This window comes from Anomalospiza imberbis, chromosome 3, assembly GCF_031753505.1.
Source record: "Anomalospiza imberbis isolate Cuckoo-Finch-1a 21T00152 chromosome 3, ASM3175350v1, whole genome shotgun sequence".
NCBI classification, from domain to species: domain Eukaryota; kingdom Metazoa; phylum Chordata; class Aves; order Passeriformes; family Viduidae; genus Anomalospiza; species Anomalospiza imberbis.
The window spans coordinates 105352992-105372525 of NC_089683.1; the positions used below are offsets into that span (position 1 = coordinate 105352992).

Below are 19534 nucleotides of genomic sequence, written 5' to 3' on the forward strand. Positions count from 1 at the left end.
TTCCCAGGTGCTGGAATTCTGCTTATCTTGTGAAAACAGAAGAAGAGACATTCCCATTCAATCCTTCAGGATTCCCAAATCCTGTTGGGAATGGCAAAGGGAGGAGCTGCTCCCAGGTGAATTCCCGGGAATCTTTTGGCCACCAGATGCTCCCACAGAGCCATCTCAGGTCCCTGAAGAAAGCTGGACACAATCCATGGATTTTGGGAAATCTACATCTCCTTTTCTGCCACCCTTTCCTAGTGCCACTGTTCTCCAGGGAGGGAGAGTAGCAGGGATTTCTTTGGAAGTTCCCACCACATTGGAAGTGGTCTCCTAGACACTGGGAATGAATAGAGGTGTCCCAGTCCTCAGTGTAAAGGTTTTTGTGGTGAACTGGGAATTCCCAGGATTTCTGCCCATGCCCGGGACAGTGCTGGATAAGGCTCGGGTAGGAGCAGGACAAAAGCAATGCTCCCAGTGGGTAAAGCATTTTTCCAGCTAAATTTTCCCTGGAATTCAGGGTTTGTCCCACACTACACAAGTCAATAAAACCAGGCAATCCTTGAAAAAATGTCCTCCAAGTGCTCTCTCTGTAAACGTCCTCACTCCAAGTTCCCTGCCTTTCTTAAATCGCTGTGAAAGCCAGTTCCTGCTTCTCTCCATGCTCCCAGTGCCTTTCCCTTCTCCAGAAATAAATTGGGATGTCTCTTGAACTCATTTGTGCTCCTTGCTGCCTCCCCGCTGCCTTCCTGGCCTAACTCTTTCCATATGGCCACGGCTCTTTCCATGGAGCGCCTCCGCCTGGCTTCCCTCGTTCACTTCCAAGCTCCTTAATTTTATGAACAATTTCCGAACAATTAGAATGTGGAAAAGTCCTCCGAGGGAAGCTGGAGGATCCCTGCCCCCGGGATGATGCAAATGTGGGCCAGACAAAGCCATTCCGCCTGGTCCCTGTGGAGCAATCCTTGGATGGGCTGAGCTCATAAAGCTGAGATTTTCCATCTCCGCATTCCAGGGGCTGGATCCTCCTCCCAGTGCAACCAGTGTGACGTGGAATCACTTTGGGTTACTCCGGTTTCTTTTCCCAATTAGACCCACTGCTTCCCTCCCCTGTTCCCTTCTTCCCATGTTTATCCCGAGTAATGCCTGACACATGCTTATTTCATGCTATTCCAGTGCAAGGAAAACATCGGCAATGAAACCAATCCACTTTTAATGGATCAAATACCAGCCTGCGAAAAGCCACAATTTTCCAATCAGAGTTTACATTGAGGCAGCCCCTCAGCATCCCATAGAATCCCAACAGTCTTCCAACAGCCTCTTTCCTTTTCCCATCCTAACCAGGTCATTTTCCAATCAGCCCCATTACACTGAATCTATTTATATTCCCAAAAAATACATAATGACGGGAATTAGGCCCAACCCCAGGCCTTTTTTTAATCCCTCGCCTGTTAAGTGGAACCACATCTATCTCCGAGCGGGAATTCTTCCGGAGCCCGATGGAAATGGATTCCAAACAATGCATTCCTATTCAAATTCTCCTCAGTTTTAATCAAAAAAAGCTTGGATTATCTGCAGCCAATATCTCTGAAGGCAGCCTGGAGTCAGGCCCCCTTGCTACCCCCCTGGTTTTTATGGAATACGTGGAATATATGGAATTAATCCATCTGAATATCCAATGTGATGCCTAATGACTTTAGGATCATAACACAGGCGAGTTGTTTGCAGTCCATAAATAAGGAATGGCTTTTGCCGGGATTTCCCAAACCAAAACAGGCTTTGATTGGAAACAGGAGGCAGATCCAACTTGTCCCTTTTTCATGGCTGAGAGAATTTGGGCTGGAAGGACAGAGCACCCACCGGCAGTGCTTGGCAGTGGTTACTCCCAATTCCTGCTGTCCCAAAACCATGGGATAATGGGAATATCTTGGCATGGCAGGGACTGGGATGAGATGAGCTTTAAGTACAACCCATTCTATGATTCCATGATCCTGTCTCTACCTGCCTGGAGCTGCCACTGGATCTTCTCCATCCCTGCCATGTGGTTGCTGGCAGAAATTCCGTCTCCTCTCCCGGCTGGAAGATCCTTTCTCCGGGATATCTTGTGGCTCTTCTCAGCACTGGCTGCAAAGCTGAGCTTCCTCACAATTCCTGAATCCCAATCCTGAATTGCAATCACTGAATTCTCTGTTAAAGATCTTGTGAAACAGGAATAAAATCTCCCTGTCTGGGTGGATTTACTCCCCATGATCCATCCCCTCTGCTATCCACCTCTTCCTGCGTGGGGCTGAAATTCCAGCTCCTCATTCCCACAATTATCTGGATCTCACCTGGCTTTGAATCAGCCTGAAATATTTGGGAAAGAAAGGTGATTCCATAGGCCAGCTGAGATCACTCTTGGGAGATGCTGGTCTTCCACCAGGACCATGAGAGGGATCAGGGAGCAAGAGATACCTGGAGCACAACTCCTGGGAATGCTGATCCATGTATAGTCGGCACATAGATAATGGGAGGAGATGCAGGAATTTTTCCTGCCAGATCCCAGTCTCCATCCCAGGCTTTTCCTGGCTCCTGCTCAGGATGGGGCTGGCATGCCCATCCCCCTGGACAGTGGGAAATTTAGGAATCCTGCCTGGCTAAATCCATTTATTCCTCTGCATGCTCCTTGATTCCTGGAGATGCTGAGCCAGCTTGGCAATATTCCGGTATTCCAGTAAAATTAAAGATAAATTTCCCTCTAAATGCTCCATAATTTGATTTTATTAAAACTTTTACAAGGAGACAAAAGGGGGAATTTCTTCCTCCATCCCAAATATTTGCCAATAAATCCTTTACACCCCTGCAGGGTCAGGTAATCCACGGTTAGGAAACAAATTCCATGTAAAAAAGTAAATATTAGGGAAACGATATAAAAACTTTATTGGCACTAAAATTCCTACCCCCTTTTTTCAGGAAGCCAGAAAGGGAAGGGAGGAAAGAGGGAAATAAACCCTTTGGAAAACAGGAGGATTGCTGTTTCCCCTGGGAAGGTAAGATCTGGATTTGACAGCCTGGAGCCTCAGGAATTGAGGGGATTAGAGGAGAGTCAGCCCTGGGTTGGAGGGGCTGAGAAGGGAAATTCCTTGGCTGGAGATGGGAATTCCCAATGCGGAGGTATTGCAATCCCAGCATTCCAGGAAGGTTGGGGTTGGAAAGGTCCTTAAATCCCATCCAGTTCCACCTTCCACTATCCCAGGTTGCTCCAAGCCCCATCCAGCCTGGCCTGGAACATGTCCAGGTGTTTTCTCTGGGATTAAAAATCACCTCTTAGTTTTTCACCCCAGAGTTTTCAGCCCTGCTTGGACATTTCTTCACCAGCAGCTCTTCCAGAGCTTGGATAAACTGGAGTAGCCACTCTTTATTGGAACTGGCCAAGCATCTGCTCTAGGTTTTAATTTTTATCAGGAAAATTTGTTTCCTGGGTGAAGGAAACACCAGCAATGCTTCCACAGCTCTTATTCCCACAAATCTTTAATATTGGATAATATTCCTTAATAAAAGCTGCTACAAGATCCTTGAACAACTTTTTATGGCCCTTCCAGGATTTATGTCCTGAGGAATCCCGGAATCCCCGGGATGCAGATGTTTGATGTTATGCCAGATATGTAAACTGATATTAATTGTACACATTTCCCCCTGAAGAAACAGGGATTTTTTTTTCCTTTTTTCCCTTGGCTCTGCAAGCAGACATCTCATAATTTCTACAGCAGGGAAAAGTGGTGCACAAAGTGAAAAAAAAAAAGAAAGGGATGAAAAACGTTTGTGCAGCTCGGCCTTTCCTTGGAAATGAAAATAAATGTCCCTAAATGCCATAAATTTCAATTCCTGCCAAGGCCAGAGCCCATCTCGGGATTGAATCCCGAGGAAAAATAGGAAACATTTGTTGGATCCGTCTGCTGAAAGCAGTGAGGAAATGATGTAATGGTTGGGGAAAATGAAGTTTTGGAAAAATCCAGTTAACACACCTGGCTTTGCTGGGGAAATTGGGATGGCTGGGAATGGGGGCTGCTACTCCATAGCAGGGTTTTCCAGGGAATATCACTTAATCTGGGTTTTTTGGGGAGGAAAACACCCATCATCATCCTCAGTTCCACTTGCTGTGCCATACCTGGCAAAACAGTGGGATACAGGATTATATCCCAAATCACCGGGAATTGTATCCTTGCTTTCTGAGCATGCAGGATTTTCCAGCCCCAAATCCATCTCTGTAGCTTGGGAAGCCCCAGCATCCCATAGAAGGCAACTCTATCCAGGATACCTTTCTCTTCCCATGGGATTTGCCAAACATTCTGGCATCTGGAGCAAGGGACATTCCCTTTGGTTATTTCCTGATGAGATTTATTCCATTTGTTATCCTTAACGCTCTCCTTGTTTTTCCTTCTCTCCCTCTGTCCTTCTCTTTCATCCCAGAATTTCTGTCCGTTTGTCAAGCACAGGGGAAAATTCAGGGAGACAGAAATAATGATTGAAATATGTCACCAATGAGGCTTTTTTCCCCTTTTTTTTGGCTGCCCAGAAATCTCCCAATCCCAGGCTGATCCTGCAGCAGGGGAGTGGGAATTCTGGTGAAATCCCGCGTGAAATCATGCATGGATTCTGGAGCAGAATTACACTTAGGCTTAGGATATTTTTTCATTTGCCAATGAAAGCAAATCCATTAAAAAATAAAATTGCAGAAGAAAAGAGAAACTCTTCACACTTCAGGGTCAAACTCAGCTATTGATTCCAGCTCGGGGAAAGCACGGATTTTCCCTTTCTTTTTTGAGAGAATGTCAAAACATTTCACTGCGGACTTGGTAAAACATTTGACATTTCCCAAGCAGAGCCTTTTGTTCCCAAAAGCATTTGTTTATTCCCGGTTTGACCCAAATTATGGAACAAAAGAGTTCAATAATTTGGGAAAACCAAACGAAGCCCTGGGATGGTTCAGACTGACCCAGCGTGACACAGTTGGGATTGGAGATTTTCCCCAAAAATATTTGGATTCAGAATGTGCTGGGATTTTTTGGCCAAAAAATCCACCATGGGCTCAGCTTTTCCAAAGCTTTTGTGGTGGGGGGAGAGCCTGCTGTTCCTTCTTTGGGATGGGAATGGGAATGGGGAGACGAGCCCTCTTGGATGGTGGACACATGAAAGTGGAGAGGAAGGAGACTTTAGGCACAGTTTGATGGAATATTAAGGAAAAATCCTTCCCTGGGAAGGTGGGGAGGGACTGGAATGGAATTCCCAGAACATCTGTGGCTGCCCCATCCCTGGAAGTGTCTGAGGCCAGGTTGGATGGGGCTTGGAACAACCTGGCATAGTGGGGAGGTGTCCATGGCAGGATAGAATGGGATGAGCTTTAAGATTATTCCCATTCCCTGCTCTGGGGATTCCCTGCAAACCATTGTGGTGATTGGAGGCGCCACCATTCCCAGGAATCCACATAATTCCAGGAGGAAGTAGCGCACCCTGGCCAAAGTGCAATTCCCAAGCTCTCTTTGCTGGAAAAGTTTCCTGTGGAAAACAATCCTTCCCAAAAAGTGCAGTTCTGCCCCCATGTCACCACCCCAGGATTCAGGGATTGTCCTGCTCCGGGATTCAGAAATTATCCCGTCGGCGCTCCCACATGGATCAATGGGGGAATTTAATCCCAGGAGATAACGAATTCCGGCTCCTCCCAGCACTTGTTGTTGGCATTTCTCAGGGCTTCAGGGGATTTCAAGGAATTATCTGGAGATCTGGCTCCTTCCAGGTGCTTTAATTAACTCCAGTGTTCCTTGGACACCTTGGAATCTGGGACTGCACTGCCCATTCCAATTTTCCTCCCAGGTAGCTTTAAGAAACATTTCTTGGTTTCCCCTCCAAATTGGGAAGTTTGTAGAGAAAAGTTGGACCAAGCGAGTCAATAACAATAATGCTTAAAGCCATTTATACCAAAAATTATGGAAAATATTCAATTACATCAGATTGATTAATTAATTAATCAATATTTAAATATTGTCTGCTTTTATTCCAGTTTAATATATGTCCCTATTAAAATAAATTCTAGGATTACACCAGTTAAAATATAAGCGGGGATGTTACCAGTTAAAACAACTGGAATTCCATTGTTTTTTTCCAGGATTTATGAATGAGTGGCTTCCAAAAGCACCTTAGCATATTACTGCAAATTTCCTGCATAGCTCCAGGGATTAGCAGGAATTCCTTCAGGATCCTAGCATGGAACACCATCATCCCATCCATATCCCCTGCTCATCCTCAGTATTCTCTGATTTCCCCTCTCTGGAGGGAAGAAAATCCAGGACATATCTGGGATTTATGGGCACATTCTGGTGCTTTGGATCCCTCATTTCCCAGCAGGCAGATGGTACCAGGGCTCAGGACCTATCCCTATGGAAGGCTGAGGACCTTGGAGCTGCTCTCCATCAGATTTTCCAGTGGAAGGAATGCGTTCAGGAATCCATCCCCCCTGGAATATCTAGCATATCAGTTTTATTAACCAGGATCCAAGGAAATTTAGTAGCCTGGCTTAATTTGGGAAAATTCATCCCACTTAAGCATTTTTCCATGTCCTGCCCAAGCTGGTTTCTGATTTATCAATGACCTATTTCCCATCTATTCCAGCTTTCACTCCGTAAATCACATTCCTGGTTGGAGAAATGCTGGGTTTTTACGATTCCATTTTAAAAAACCCTCATCTCTTTCTCGGAGACTCCATATTTTCTGTGGAATATTGAACCATCACTTCCAATAGCGGTGAGTCTGAGGATTTGCAGGATGTTCCGGAGGTTTCAGTGACCTTTGGGGCATTAATCTTTCCTACAAATAATCCTCATTCCATCAATAACTGCCTGGATTTTTTTTATCCTTGCTCAGTATTCTGTATTTTTTGGGGAAGCAAGCATTGCATGGAGCAATGCATGGAGCAGCCTTTCCATTCCAGCCCTTTCCATGCAGCAGCAGTGTTTTGTGGGAGTCTTTCCTTCCCTGAGCATGATTTTGGGAAGTGCTTCCTGAACCGCTGCCTGAAAAAACAAACACAAGGCTTCAATCCCTCTTCCCATTCCCAAGGGATCCAACCCATTCTCTCCGGCAGGTGCTGGCTCAGGCTCTGACTGGGTGGGATAATTCCAACAAGGAAAATTAATATTTTTGGGAGGTTTATTGTTAATTGTGTCCCATCCCGAGCCATTTTCAAAGACTTCCAAAGGCACAGGGGAAAAATCCTGGCCTCTCAGAGAAAACTTCCATGGATTTAATGAGCTCCTAGGCTCTCCCCATGGCTGGTTATTTATGGGGTGGTTCCATGAAGGATTAGCTAATGGATATGGAGAAATGGCTCTGGAGGAGTGTGGGATCCCTGTGGTGCTTGGAGCTGTGTGGGAATGGGATACTGGGCTCTTTCCATCCCAAAAAACAGGGGGTGAGGGAAAATATAGGGAGAAAGTTGCTGGTTTGTGGTGTCACTGCTGTGGCATCAGGAAAGAGAATGATTTCTTGGCAAAAATTCCTCAAAAAGCAGGACGCCTGTGATGGGAACGATCCAAGACTGAATCCCACCACAAACCTGAGGGATCCACAGGGATCATGCAAAGAACCAATGGGATAATTAAGGGAGGGATCCATATATTCACCTGAAACACAATCCAGGGTGAAAATGCTTTTATTGGGAGGGTTGCACATGGCAAGAAAAGCAGGCTCACAGTTCAGGGTGAGGATATTGTGGAAACCTCATCCTCCAAGACCATTTTAAAGCAATTCCAGAGGAATCAGCGGCAGCATCCGAGGGGGCTCTGCCAGGCCCCAGCTGGGTGCAAAAGGTTTTGAAATGGAAACAATTCAGAAATTCCTAAAATATTCCCAAAAAAATAGACATTTTCGCTTTTCCCCCAGCTCTGGTCTTGATTTTCCAGGCTGGAGGAGGAATGTTGTTGAATTTAATGGAAAGTGATAGTGGGACTCTCTGGAAGTGGCCATAAAAGATAACAGATTTTGTTTTAAAGGCAGATAAAAGTTACAGGCCCGTGTTCCTTGGAACAGGAATTTCCTTGGATACCAATAAAAACGTTGGTTATGAAGCATTTCCTGAGGAATGGCTCTAACCCCGAATGATCCTGGTTATTTGCTGAAGAAAATGGGTTTTATCCCGAACAATAAACCTGTGGAGATTTATTAACCTGGGAAGCACATTCCAGCCTCCAATCCACTCCCAGCCCTTGGAATTAATACTGTGGATAGAGTGAAAAATCCCTCTCCTGCTCCAGAGCCATTCCCTGCAGAATGTCTCCCATAAAAGAGTTCCCTGAGCAGCCCTTGAGCTGGATTTTCCCAGTCTTTGCCTGGGTCCTTCATTCCCAAAGCCTGAGCTCTGTTTTAATGGGAATATTTCCTCTGGATTGCATTACTCTGGCACTATTCCCTGCAGGAATAACAGGAAAAAGACTTGGAATAGGAGTATTTGAAACAACCCATTGGTGCTGTCAAGGAGATCCCAACCCTCTTTGCCTCATCCAGAGCCTGAGCCCCTGGGAATTCCATGGAAAAATTAATGGGAGAGAGCAAAGGGAAAGGTTAAGGCATCTCCTTTCTCCACAGTAATGAAAGCCCAGGGAATCCCCCAGAATATTCCAGCCTCAGCTGCCCTGGGATGCTTGGAACAAGAGTGGGAGGGTTAACAGAGGAATTAGGATTTTGGATAAATCAGTACATTCTGCTCCTAAAAACACCTGGATGTGGAACAGGAGCCAGGGCAGGCCCAACTCTGGGTTTTGTAAAGCTTGGCCCAAGTGCGCAGCCCAGCCTAACAGCAGAACAGGTAATTAGTGTTCATAATCAGTTTGTAAAGCTCAAGCAACTCCAGAGTGCTGGGCACTCCAGGAAAAAAGCGAATTTTCTCCTTCGGGATGCATGTGAATGCCAGTGGAACATCTGCACCCAATCTAGGCTCTGCTCAGCCCCCAAATATTGTTGTGGTTATGGGCAATTCCCTTAAAAGCCGATCCCTTTCCAGCCCCGCGTTACTCAGGATGAAATGTTTGCTGTTCCTTTAACTCTTTTTAGGGTTGGAGTTTTTTTGAAGTTAAAATTCCACGTTCAGGGTACTCCTATCCCACAGTTGCTTCCCTGTTCCCTGCAACAACAGAGTTTTGTTTGGGAATCTTTGTGCTTACTCAATTCTTCCAACCCCAAAAGCAACCCCACTCATTCCTTGAAATGGAGAGGGATCCGTGGTGTTTGGAAAACAATCAGATTCCTGACAGCTTTTCCATAATGTTGGTGTTTTGTTATTGCTTGGGAGACAGGAGGGAATTTAATCCTGGAGCAAGATGGGGTTTGACAGCTCTGGCTCTGGAAGCTCTTTTTGGCATGGAATTTTTCCTGGAGGTGATTCCCAGAGTGGATAGAGCCAGGTAGTCCCACCTCATCCAAGGTGGAATGAAGGAAAGAGAATGTTCACGAGGCAGGGAAGTTCCTGGAGGTGCAAAACTCCTTGGAAGGGTCTTGGGAACACCAGCAGGTGAAATGCAGGGAATTCCGATCATCCTTCCATGGACTCTCTCAGTGGTTTCTCACGTTCCCCTTCAGCCTTGCTTGAGGTCTCTAGGCCCTCCTGGAAGGATAGATTTAATTCAAGATCCAAGCTGGGATTCCCTTATGGATGTACTTCCAAACCCCACTGACAGAGGACCCCTTGCTGCCAATTCCGGGTGGGGCGTTGTCTTTGAGGGACATGGCTTTGGAATTCACTGGCTGCCTCCAAAAGCAACCAAGTTCCTGCCAGAGGGAATTTTATTCTCCCTTCCCAGCAGATTTCCAGCACTCTACTGGGTTGGTTTTTTTCCTCTCGGCACACTTCATCCCTTTCCCCAATCCTCTGGTTCTCCAGGAGAGGCTTTGGAGTAGCCTCATCTGTAACCTGACCTTGCCTCCTGTCACATTTGCGTCACCAGCTCCAGGGGCTGCTCCTGGATGCTGACAACAATTTCCAACCTTAAAATATGGCTCTGGTGATCCAAGGAAGCCAAAAGATGAATTCCCTGCTGGCTCTGGAGTGCTCCTGCAGGAATAAATTTGGGCAGCCAGTATTCTCCAACGCTGCCTAGTTTATTACCACTTTATTACATGGGAGCACCAAGCAGCCAAAGGAATGTGGATCCATCTCCACAAGCCTCCTGTCTCCCCCTAGGATCAGGAAAATCTTTGGCAAACTGTGCTCCTCACTATCCCACAGGGCATGGATATGTCAGGACCTTGGGTCTTTGACTTCCCAGGGATTTTTCATGGATTCATGAGGCTTGGCAGCTCTGGGATAAGCTCCAAGTCCCTTCCTGGCAAAGGGGGGTGTTCCCTGTAGGAAAGTGCACAGGAACAGCAGTGGAGCAGAGCAGAGGGAATTATAGCTCCTGAGAAAAGAGCAGGGACTATTTAGGGGCACTTCCCAAGGTTTAGGAATCCAACACTGCCCATCAATCCATCCGAGCTCTTCTTCCTCGCTCCTTCCGGCAGCATCCGCGAGGTTGGGACCGACGGAGGCTCCAACCAGCCCCAAAATGAAAAACGTAAATATGGAATATTAAAACCAGACCTGCTCCAGAGAGGAACTTTGACATCGCCACAAATCCAAAGAAGAAAGGGAAAACTCTGGCACAGAAATCCCACATGACATCATTTGCTGGGATCATGGTGCCAAAACTGGGATATCTCTGGGAGTGAAAGCTTCGCTGGTCCTTGCCAGGTTCATATAACTTTGGGATTAAAAGGACTTTCATATTTCTGCTGCAGGAGAAGGGATGGCAGGGAGGAGGGAGGTTTTCCCCATGGGCATGATTAAATTCCTATCAGCAATAACAAGGAAGAAAAGTTTTGTCAGCCCTGTCACTGATCTCCCTTCCCAATTCCTCCAAAACCCATTGGAAGCTTCTGTAAGGAGCCTCAAACCCACAGAGCTGTTTGGTGGTAGAGTGAAGCTATTATTAGGGTTCAGGGAATTTTTTCCTGCCATTTATCATCCCCAGTTTTCTACAAATTATGGAGAGTTCTGTCAAAAGTCTGCCAGGGCTGTACTCCTGCAGCCATTTGATCCCAGGGAATGGCTGATCCCACACTTCCCAGACTAATCCTGGATGCTTCCCCTTACAACCTTCTCATTCCAAACCTCTCCCAGCAGCTCCAGGGAATAAAAGCTCCTTCTCTAGCCTCTCACTGGGAAATGAGATGGGATTTTCCTGGGCCATGAGCTGGAAGCAGCAGAAAATTTTTGGGGAGGGTTCCAGAGGTAAAAACCTGCTGGATTCCCCGAAAATGAAAAACTCCCTATTAAGAGGGAATGTTATGAAGTGTCTGGGGGAGCTGGGAATCAAATTCCCGTTTCCAAGTGCAACTTAAGGAGTTGTGGGCAGGTTTATAACCCCGCAAATGAGGAGGGGATTTGCAGCTTCTCCGGAGAGCTGGGCACGGATTTTTCCAAGTTCCTGCACAAGGAGGAGGATTTACCTCCAAAGAACCCAAAGGATTTGCACCAATCTGACTTTGGGAATTTTAGATCAGCTCTTTTCCAGCGTGGGCCCGGTCTTTGGTATCTTGGAATCATCCACAGGATGATGAGCCTGGATCTTCCCTGGGCCATCCCTGATCTCCGAGGGGATCCCCTCCAGCCCCTTCCAGCTTCTTCAGCCAGAACCCAGAGCAAGGAGCGCTGGAATCCCGGGAAAGCAGATCCTGTGCTGGTGCCAAACATCTGTAAGCCCCACTCTCCCAGCCCATTCCTACAGCAGAGGGATGGGTTTAAATCCTTAGGATTCCAAACACACCAGGAAAGAAATCAATCTGGGGTCCACCAGCAAGTCTCCAGTAACATTCCCCATCCTGCTCTGTGCTCCCCAAAGGGTGCTAAAGATATATGGAGCAGGTCGAGCTGATGGAAACAGTTCCAACCTCATTTTTTTTCAGACTGCAAATCCCATTCCATCCGAATTGCTGTATTCCAAGGGATGGGATCAATTTTGGCAGGACCATGGCTGCAGAAGTGTCAGAGTTGATTGTTTCCACCCCCTTGCTTTCTTCCCATCAATTCCAAAAGTTCTGTTCCCATCAAGTCCAATTTTCCCTAGATTATGTCAGGCTGCCTGGTTTGTGGCCAGGCAGAGCAGCACCTCACCCTGCCTGAAAACCTGATTTTATTTTATTTATTTTGGGGATTTTTTTTGGGGGGGGTCTCCGGTCCCAGGATTTTTCCATGAGCTGAGGTGCACAGTGCAGGCACTGAATTCTCCTAGGGATTTTCCCCGTGCTTCCATGGGAATACAAGTCCCGAAGGTGTTTTCCCACCCAGCAAATCTCCTCCTTTATCCCTCCTCCCTGGGGACTCCAAGCCACAATGTCCTGAACTTTCCTAAGAGGTGGCAGCCAGTTTAGGGCCTCTGGATCGGGGGTTTGGGTGCCTCTGCCTGCCTCAGGAATTCCGCTGGGCACAGGGAAATATTTTGGGGATATTTGAGGAGAAAATCCCTTCTCCTCAGGAAATAATGAAAATGGCATTTTTAATCACAGCCAGGGAGTGCCCAGGAATGGCCACCTTTGCCCTGTGGCTGTGGGGGGATGCTCAGCATCCAGCTGGTTTTCCAGGGTTTTGGCAGGTCCATGGCAGTCTTGGAAGGGAATAACTCGCGCGCTCATGGACCATCCCCGCAGGACAAGAATGGAAAGGATCTGACTCCAGCCTTGCTCATCCCAGAGCCCCCAGTCCCATATCCACAGAGATACCCCTGCCTAGAGGGATAGAGAAATGAGGAGTCACATCTCAGCAGGGCCAGAATGGAAAGGATCTGACTCCAGAACCTGTGCCTTGCTCATCCCAGAGCCTCAGTTCCATATCCAGAGGGATATCCCTGCCTGGAATGCAGAGATGAGGAGCCCCAGTGGATGCTGAGAACTGGCGCACAGCAAACATCACACTTTAATGGTTTTACTGTCCCTCATCATTCCCAAAGCTGCTCTTCCACGCTCTGGAATGCGGCTTTTAATTGATAGACCTGGCAGGGGACGGGCCACTCCTCCTCTGGTTCAGGTGACTCCTCCATCCTCACATCCCTAAAATCCACTCAGCCACAGTCGGGCTGCAGATCCTGCCCTAGGACTGTGCTCTCACCTCCTTGAATTTCCCAACTTCCCTCCCTGCCGAGCTCTGCAGTGGGAATCAAAGCCTGGCTTTAGCAGAGGCAGAACTGAATTTTGCCACGCCGAGGCTGGAGACAAAATTGTGTCCCAGGGTGGGCTGCGTTTGGCATCTCTCGGCTCCCTCCCTCCCTCCCACCGAGACACCCTCTCCGCAGAAATCCCGGCGTGTTTTCTTCTGCCAGGATATTCCCTCCCTGCCCTGCTGCAGGACCTGCCCCTTCCCACACAATGAAGGGATCGACGCCAGCGGCAGCGGCTGGAGGTGCCAGGGAATGCGAAACCCCATCCTGAACGCATCCCAGCTGCCGGGAGCGGAGGGACACGGAGACAGTCCCCTGGAAGTAGGCAGCACCCCGGGGCCAGGTGATGTAGCGAGGACGTGGCCAGGAGCCCCGGGATGCGGGAGAATCCCGGGAGGAAGCTGAGGGAGTGATTCCAAAGGATCCCACCGAGTCCTCCCGCTCCCAGAGAGCTTCTCTGGAGAAAGGACTGTGCTCACCCTGAGGGAGGGAGGTCACTGCAGTGTGCCCACGGTTGTCATTTTTTATTAAGGTTCCTTATTATAGAAATATCCCATAAAACGTCTTGGCACTTTTGGTCCATTTCCATCCTGGGGCAGAGGCACTGAAAAGGGGCTGGAGAAAGGGCTCCAGCACGGATGCTCCTTGGGAGAGCCGGGAATTGCTCCCCTGGGCTGGGACAGAGCCGGGAATGCTGCCGGCAGTGCCTGGGGACGGAGGGAATCACGGCATCCAACAGTCCTCGGGAATATGGGGAAGGAGAAGGAAAAACTGAAAGCAAGGGGGAGAAAATACAATAAAATAAAATAAAATAAAGAAGGAAGACTGAGTCTCTTCCGTCATCCCTTTCCGATCCAATGGAGGCTAAGTGTCCCTCAGGGAATGTCCTGCCGGGGATTTGCCGAGGCAGAAAGTCACCTGTCACCGCCCAGGCTGTCCCTTTGTCCCCACTCCGGGCTTCGTTCCCGGGCTGCAGGAGCTGATTCCAAGATTCCAAGAGTCCCTGGGCAGCTGCTCGGCGGCTCTAGGATGAGGAGGTCGGGATGGAGATTCCATGGATGGCGCTCAGGGGCTCCGGAGCTTTCCCCACGGGGCTGGGGGGTTTTCTGTCCACCCCTGCAGGAAGGGGGAGAGGGAAAAGGACAGACCAGGCAGGGGATGGAGGGACTCAGAGCACGGGGGGACACCCCAAAAACCGTCTCCAGAGCTGCTCGGGGTCCCCCCAAAATCAATTTTAAACACTCCCCCTCCCCCCACCAGTGACAGGGACAACGCTGGTGGCACTGGCAGGGACATGGGATGATCTGGCGAGGTGGCCCCGACCAGTCCCAGCCACGCACAGAACACAACCCTAAAAATTCCTAAAATTTGGGGTGTCCTGGGAGGGGACTGTGTTGGGGAGGGGAAGGGGACAGGACCTTGCCACCATTCCAGATGTGATGGAACTCCTGCTGAGCTCCCTCCTACCCCAGCTCAGCCCTCGGGAATTCTGCTTTCGGGCACCGAGATATTTATCCCGGGGCTGCTGGAGGCACTGGGATAAGCAGGAAGGGTTTTCGGGGGAAATCCAGGAAACTGGGAAAGGGCTGAAATTGCCTGGCTGGGTTTTCTTTCCATCTTTCCAAGCTTTTCCCATTTTTCTCACTCACTACAGGTACCCCCAGTCCACCCTACCCTTCCTCTTCCAGCTCATTTGTCGGATAATCCAACATTTTCCTCGTCCCAGGCAAGTGGCAGAATCAGAAAACCGATCCAAAGGGGAAAATGGGAAAATTTTTAAATAAACTTTAAAGAGAAAAATAAAAATCAATTTAAAAACCACACGCAATGAAACCCCATCAATAAATCCAAAACCTACAAAGGTTTAGAGAAAGTCTGGGGACAAAACAGCTTAAAAATTGGGAAATCAGAGAATTCAGGCTCCAAATAATTTTAAATACCTCGAAAATATGTTAAATATGCAAAGGTGTCTGTGGTTGTTTTATATCCTTATTTTTTTTCTTTCCTTCTGTCTCATTTTTTCCCATTCCTTTTCCTTCCTTCTCTCCCTTTCATTTCTTTCCCTCTTTTTTTTTTTTTTAATCTTTGAATAATCGGTTTGAATTATTTATTTTCACCCTCAATCGCTCCTCCCAGGCACAGCTGAGGTTACAACTCACAGCAGGTTAGAAACGGTAAAATTATTTTAAAAAAATAAATAAATAAAAAGTCCAATCAAACAAATAAGCAAAAAACCAAACAGAAAACAACCAAACAAAAAATTTAAACCCCAGGAAAAAAAAAAAAAACCAACATAAAAAAAGGACGAATAAATAGGGAATCAATTGCAAATTAATTAAAATAATAGAAAGTCAAATAATGTGGGGAAAATGACAAAAATGTCGAAGGAGATTTTATAGCCAGGGCAGAAAAATCGGAATTTTTAAAACGAGGGAATCGAGCTCTATTAATGAGGTGAAATAATTAACGGGAGATAAAAGCAACGCCCCCTCGGACAGCCTCATATTGCTCCCGTGGGATTCCCGGCGGAGCGTTCAGAGGGAAATAATTCATTAATAACGCCGGGAACAAATTAAATATAATAACGGTTAATTATGATAACTAATAGCTATAAACAAATAGTTAAATTATTGCTGTCAGTTAATAATTACTAGGAATTAATGCTTCTCTGTCAAGGCTCCTGCTTTTCCAGAAAGGCTCCCGGTTCTTGGAATCGGTGTCAGTTTGGGGCCATACGGGGAAAGGCTCCTGCTCTGTCTCGCCACACTCCCACATTCCCGGGGACATGAGCAGCCCGGGAACCTTCCCCATTCCCTGGCGCTTCCCAGCGAGCGAGGAGGGAAATTCCAATGTAGAACCGGTGTGTGGCGGGGGTCCACGGAATGCCGGGGTGGGGAATGGGATGGATCATTCAAATCCCCAGCGGGACGGCCACTCCTGAGCCTGGGGGTCCCTCCCGGCCCTGTCCCCGCGCTGTCCCCGCGCTGTCCCCGCTCACCTTCACTGCTGGGCTGCTTGAAGGCCATGGCCAAGTCGCCGCCGGCGACGGTCACGCCGTGGCCGTGGTGGCCCAGGGGGGTGCCCTGCGGCTGCCAGGGGGGGCCCGGGGCGATGTAGGCGCCGGGGGAGCCGCCGTAGACGCCGGGCTGGCTGGAGGGGGGGTAAGCGCAGGCCGGCAGGAAGGTGCCCATGGAGGAGAGCCCCGCGCCGGGCTGGGGACAGGACGGGGGACAGAAGGGGACAGGAGCTCAGAACAGCCTGCCCGGCACAGGGCATCCCGCTCGGGGGCGGACGGGGCTCCCTGTCCTCTCTTTCCATCTCCCCGGCCCCTCCCTGATCTCCACACTTTGCCCCATTCCAGCCCCATTCCTGCCACGCTTCCCTGTCCCCTCCTGCCCCCAGCCCTCACCTGCGGGTATTTGATGTCGCCGTCCATGGCAGCTTTGTCCAGCCCGTTGACCGCCTGGCCCGGCCCGGGAAAGCCGCCTCTGTTCACGCTGGGCCACTCCTCCATTTTGGGGGGGTACGCGGCTCCCTCGGTGCCAGCCAGAGCCCCTGGGGAACAAAACGTCAGCCTCGAAGCCCCCGGGCCGGGCCCGAGCAGCTTTTGGGGTGAAACAGAGGAAATTCCCGCTTTTGCAAATGCCTGGTTGTGTAAACCCAGGGACTGGGCACACAAGATTCCGCGTTTCCTCCAGCATTCCGATACCTGCGATCACACCGCGGGGAGAGGCTGCGGTGTCCCCCCCAAAACCCTCTCGCCATCTCCCCCCTCCCTCTCCCAATTCCCAATCCCCGATAATTTAGGGGCCCAAATTTCTCTCCTGATGAAGGGGATTTGGAGAAGTGACATCTGAATTTTAAGGATAAATGATTGCGCGGGGGGAAACGCATGCGGTTGATTTACTTGGGCTTTTGGAAGGATAAAAGGACCCTCACCCCCCTGCCACGGCCCGCTTGTCCCCCCTTGGAGCCGGCGGGACTCGGCCTTGGCGCTGCCGGTGCTCCCGGAGCCCCAGAATTCCCAGATTCCTCGGAAGAATCCAGGAGGCCGGATCCGAGTTGCCTTCTCTTCCCTTTACTCCCTGATTTTTCCTCTCCTCTTATTTTTCCCTCTTTTTCCCTCCTTTTCACATTTTTTTTTTAATCCCCCTTTGCGGAGCGAAATTCAGGGCTCCGAATTTGCGGTCGGCAATCTATCATCCCTAGGAAAATATTTTCCACATTTTTCATAAAAAGTTCAAGATGTGGCTGAGCTGAGGCCGCATCTGGCCCCGCCGCCCCGACGGGCTGGTGGAGCGGGGGGAGGCACTTGGGAGAAAAAAAGGGGGGAAAATGGGGGGGGGGGGGGAGGGAAGGAAAATATAAGAAACAAACAAAAAAATTGGAATAAACGGCAAAAAACGAAAAAAAAAAACCAACAAAAACTCGAAATAAACTAAGAAGCTGAAACTAATAAAAAAGAAGGAAAGACGCAAAAAGGCACGAAATGAGTAAAGAGGCACGAACCAAATAAAAAGTGAAACAAGCAAAAAAAATCCCCGAACGAGCCAAAAGGCACGAAACAAACAAAACCCCCGAAACAAATAAAAAACCCGAAACCAACAAAACCCTCGAAACAAACAAACAAAACACCCAACCGAACAAAAAACCGCCAACACAAAGAGACAAAAAAAGCCCTAAACCTACCAAAAAATCGGCTAAAAAAAAAAAAAACTAAGGAAGGACGAGAGGGGTGAGGGGAAGCGGAATTGCCGGTACCCACCCGCCTGCTCCACGAACGTGCGGATGCCCAGGATGTTGGTGACCGAGTGCGCCGAGGGCCACGAGCGGGGCAGCGCCACGGGGGGGGCCCCGAGGTGTCCCCCGGGGTGTGCCCCGGCTTTGGCGGGCGGCGGCGCCGCGGGGCCCGGGTACGGGTACTGGTAGATGTGGGCGCAGGGCAGCGCGGCCGGGGGCGGCCCGGCGGGGGCCAGCGGGCCGATCTTGTTGCGCAGGATGCGGCTGATGGAGCTGACCGAGGGCACGTTGTATTTGTCGCACACGCCGTCGGCCAGCAGGCGGTCGCGGATCTCCCAGGCGAAGATGCCGGGGTCGCCCTGCTTGTAGTCGCGGATGTGCTTGACCACGGCCGGCGTGGTGACCCGCGGCTTGCTGCCGCCGATGGCCCCGGGCAGGATGGAGCCCGTCTCGTGGTAGCGGGCCAGGATCTTGCTGACGCAGCCGTGCGACACGCGGAGCTGGCGGCTGATGTCGCAGGGCCGGATGCCGAGCTGCGCCAGCTCCACGATTCGCAGGCGGATGGCGTTGGGCAGCGGGCGCCCGTTCACGAACACGCCGCCCAGCTGGTTCACCTCGCCGTACGTGTGCTCTGCGGGGCGGGATGGCACGGCATGGCACGGATCGGGATGGCACGGGAGCGGTCGTGATGCCCGCGGGCTGCCTCCGCAGCGAGCAGGCGCGGGATGGGGATGGCGCTGCCGCGGGAAGGGGAGAGGGAAAAGAGGGGAGAAAGGGAAAGGGGAAGCGAGAAAGGGAGGGGGGAAAGGAGCAAAAAAAAGGAAGAAAGGAAAAGGAAGGGAAGAAAAGGAAAGGAAAAGCGGGAAAAGGAAGAAAACGTGGAAGGAAAAAAGAAGAGGGAAAAAAGGAAAAGGAAAAAAGGAAGAGGGGGGAAAGGAAGGGGGAAAAAAGGAAGGGGAGGAAAAAAGGAAAAAGGAAAAGCAAAACGAGAATGAGAGGGGAAGAGAGAGAGAGGAAAAAGTCCAAGGTAAAGGGAAAGAGAGAAAGAAGAAATACAGACAGAAAAAAGTGAGATAAAAGTGACAATAAAAAAAGAAGGGGGAGGAAAGACGGGGAAAGAATGAGAGAAAAAGAAAAGTCAGGAACGACGAGGGGGAAGAAAAGGACACAAAAAATAGAGAGCGGGACAAAAGGAGAGAAGGCAAAAGAACGAGAATGGGAGAAGGAGTCGCCAGGAGGGAGCGGAGCGAAAGCGAAGGGAGGCGCGGGGAGGACGCAGCAGCCCGGAGCCCTCCCGGCCGGGCACGGTACCCCGGGATCCCCAGCCGCCTCCTGCCCCTTCCCGGTGCCCAGGTCCGCCAGGAGCCCGTCCCGGACGCGTCCCGGAGACCGTCCGGGGCCGGCCGCACTCACCCATGGCCCGGCGCGGGGAGGGGGCAGCGCCGGGCGGCCGCTCCGCAGCCGCGGCATAGAGAGCCCGGGGGGCGGCCGGGCCGGGGGGTCCTGGCGGCGCCGGGAGCAAGCCCCGCTCGCGGGGAGCCCCCGCCGTTCCTCGGGATCAATTTGACGTGGGAATCACGTCAATCGCGGCCGTC

At 49.9% G+C, this 19534-nt stretch overlaps 1 protein-coding gene across 1 annotated transcript in view; it reads right to left on the minus strand.

The window, feature by feature from the left end:
- Positions 1–13704: 13704 nt before the first annotated feature.
- PAX1 (paired box 1) overlaps positions 13705–19534 on the minus strand; it is a 36055-nt gene continuing 30225 nt past the window's right edge. The window contains exons 5-8 of the mRNA XM_068183020.1: positions 17965–18570; positions 16609–16754; positions 16198–16411; positions 13705–14315 (exon numbers count right to left, since the gene is read on the minus strand). Of these exons, the coding sequence (XP_068039121.1) occupies positions 14224–14315; positions 16198–16411; positions 16609–16754; positions 17965–18570 (1058 nt within the window). The 3' untranslated portion in view covers positions 13705–14223. The remainder of the gene's footprint in view (positions 14316–16197; positions 16412–16608; positions 16755–17964; positions 18571–19534) is intronic.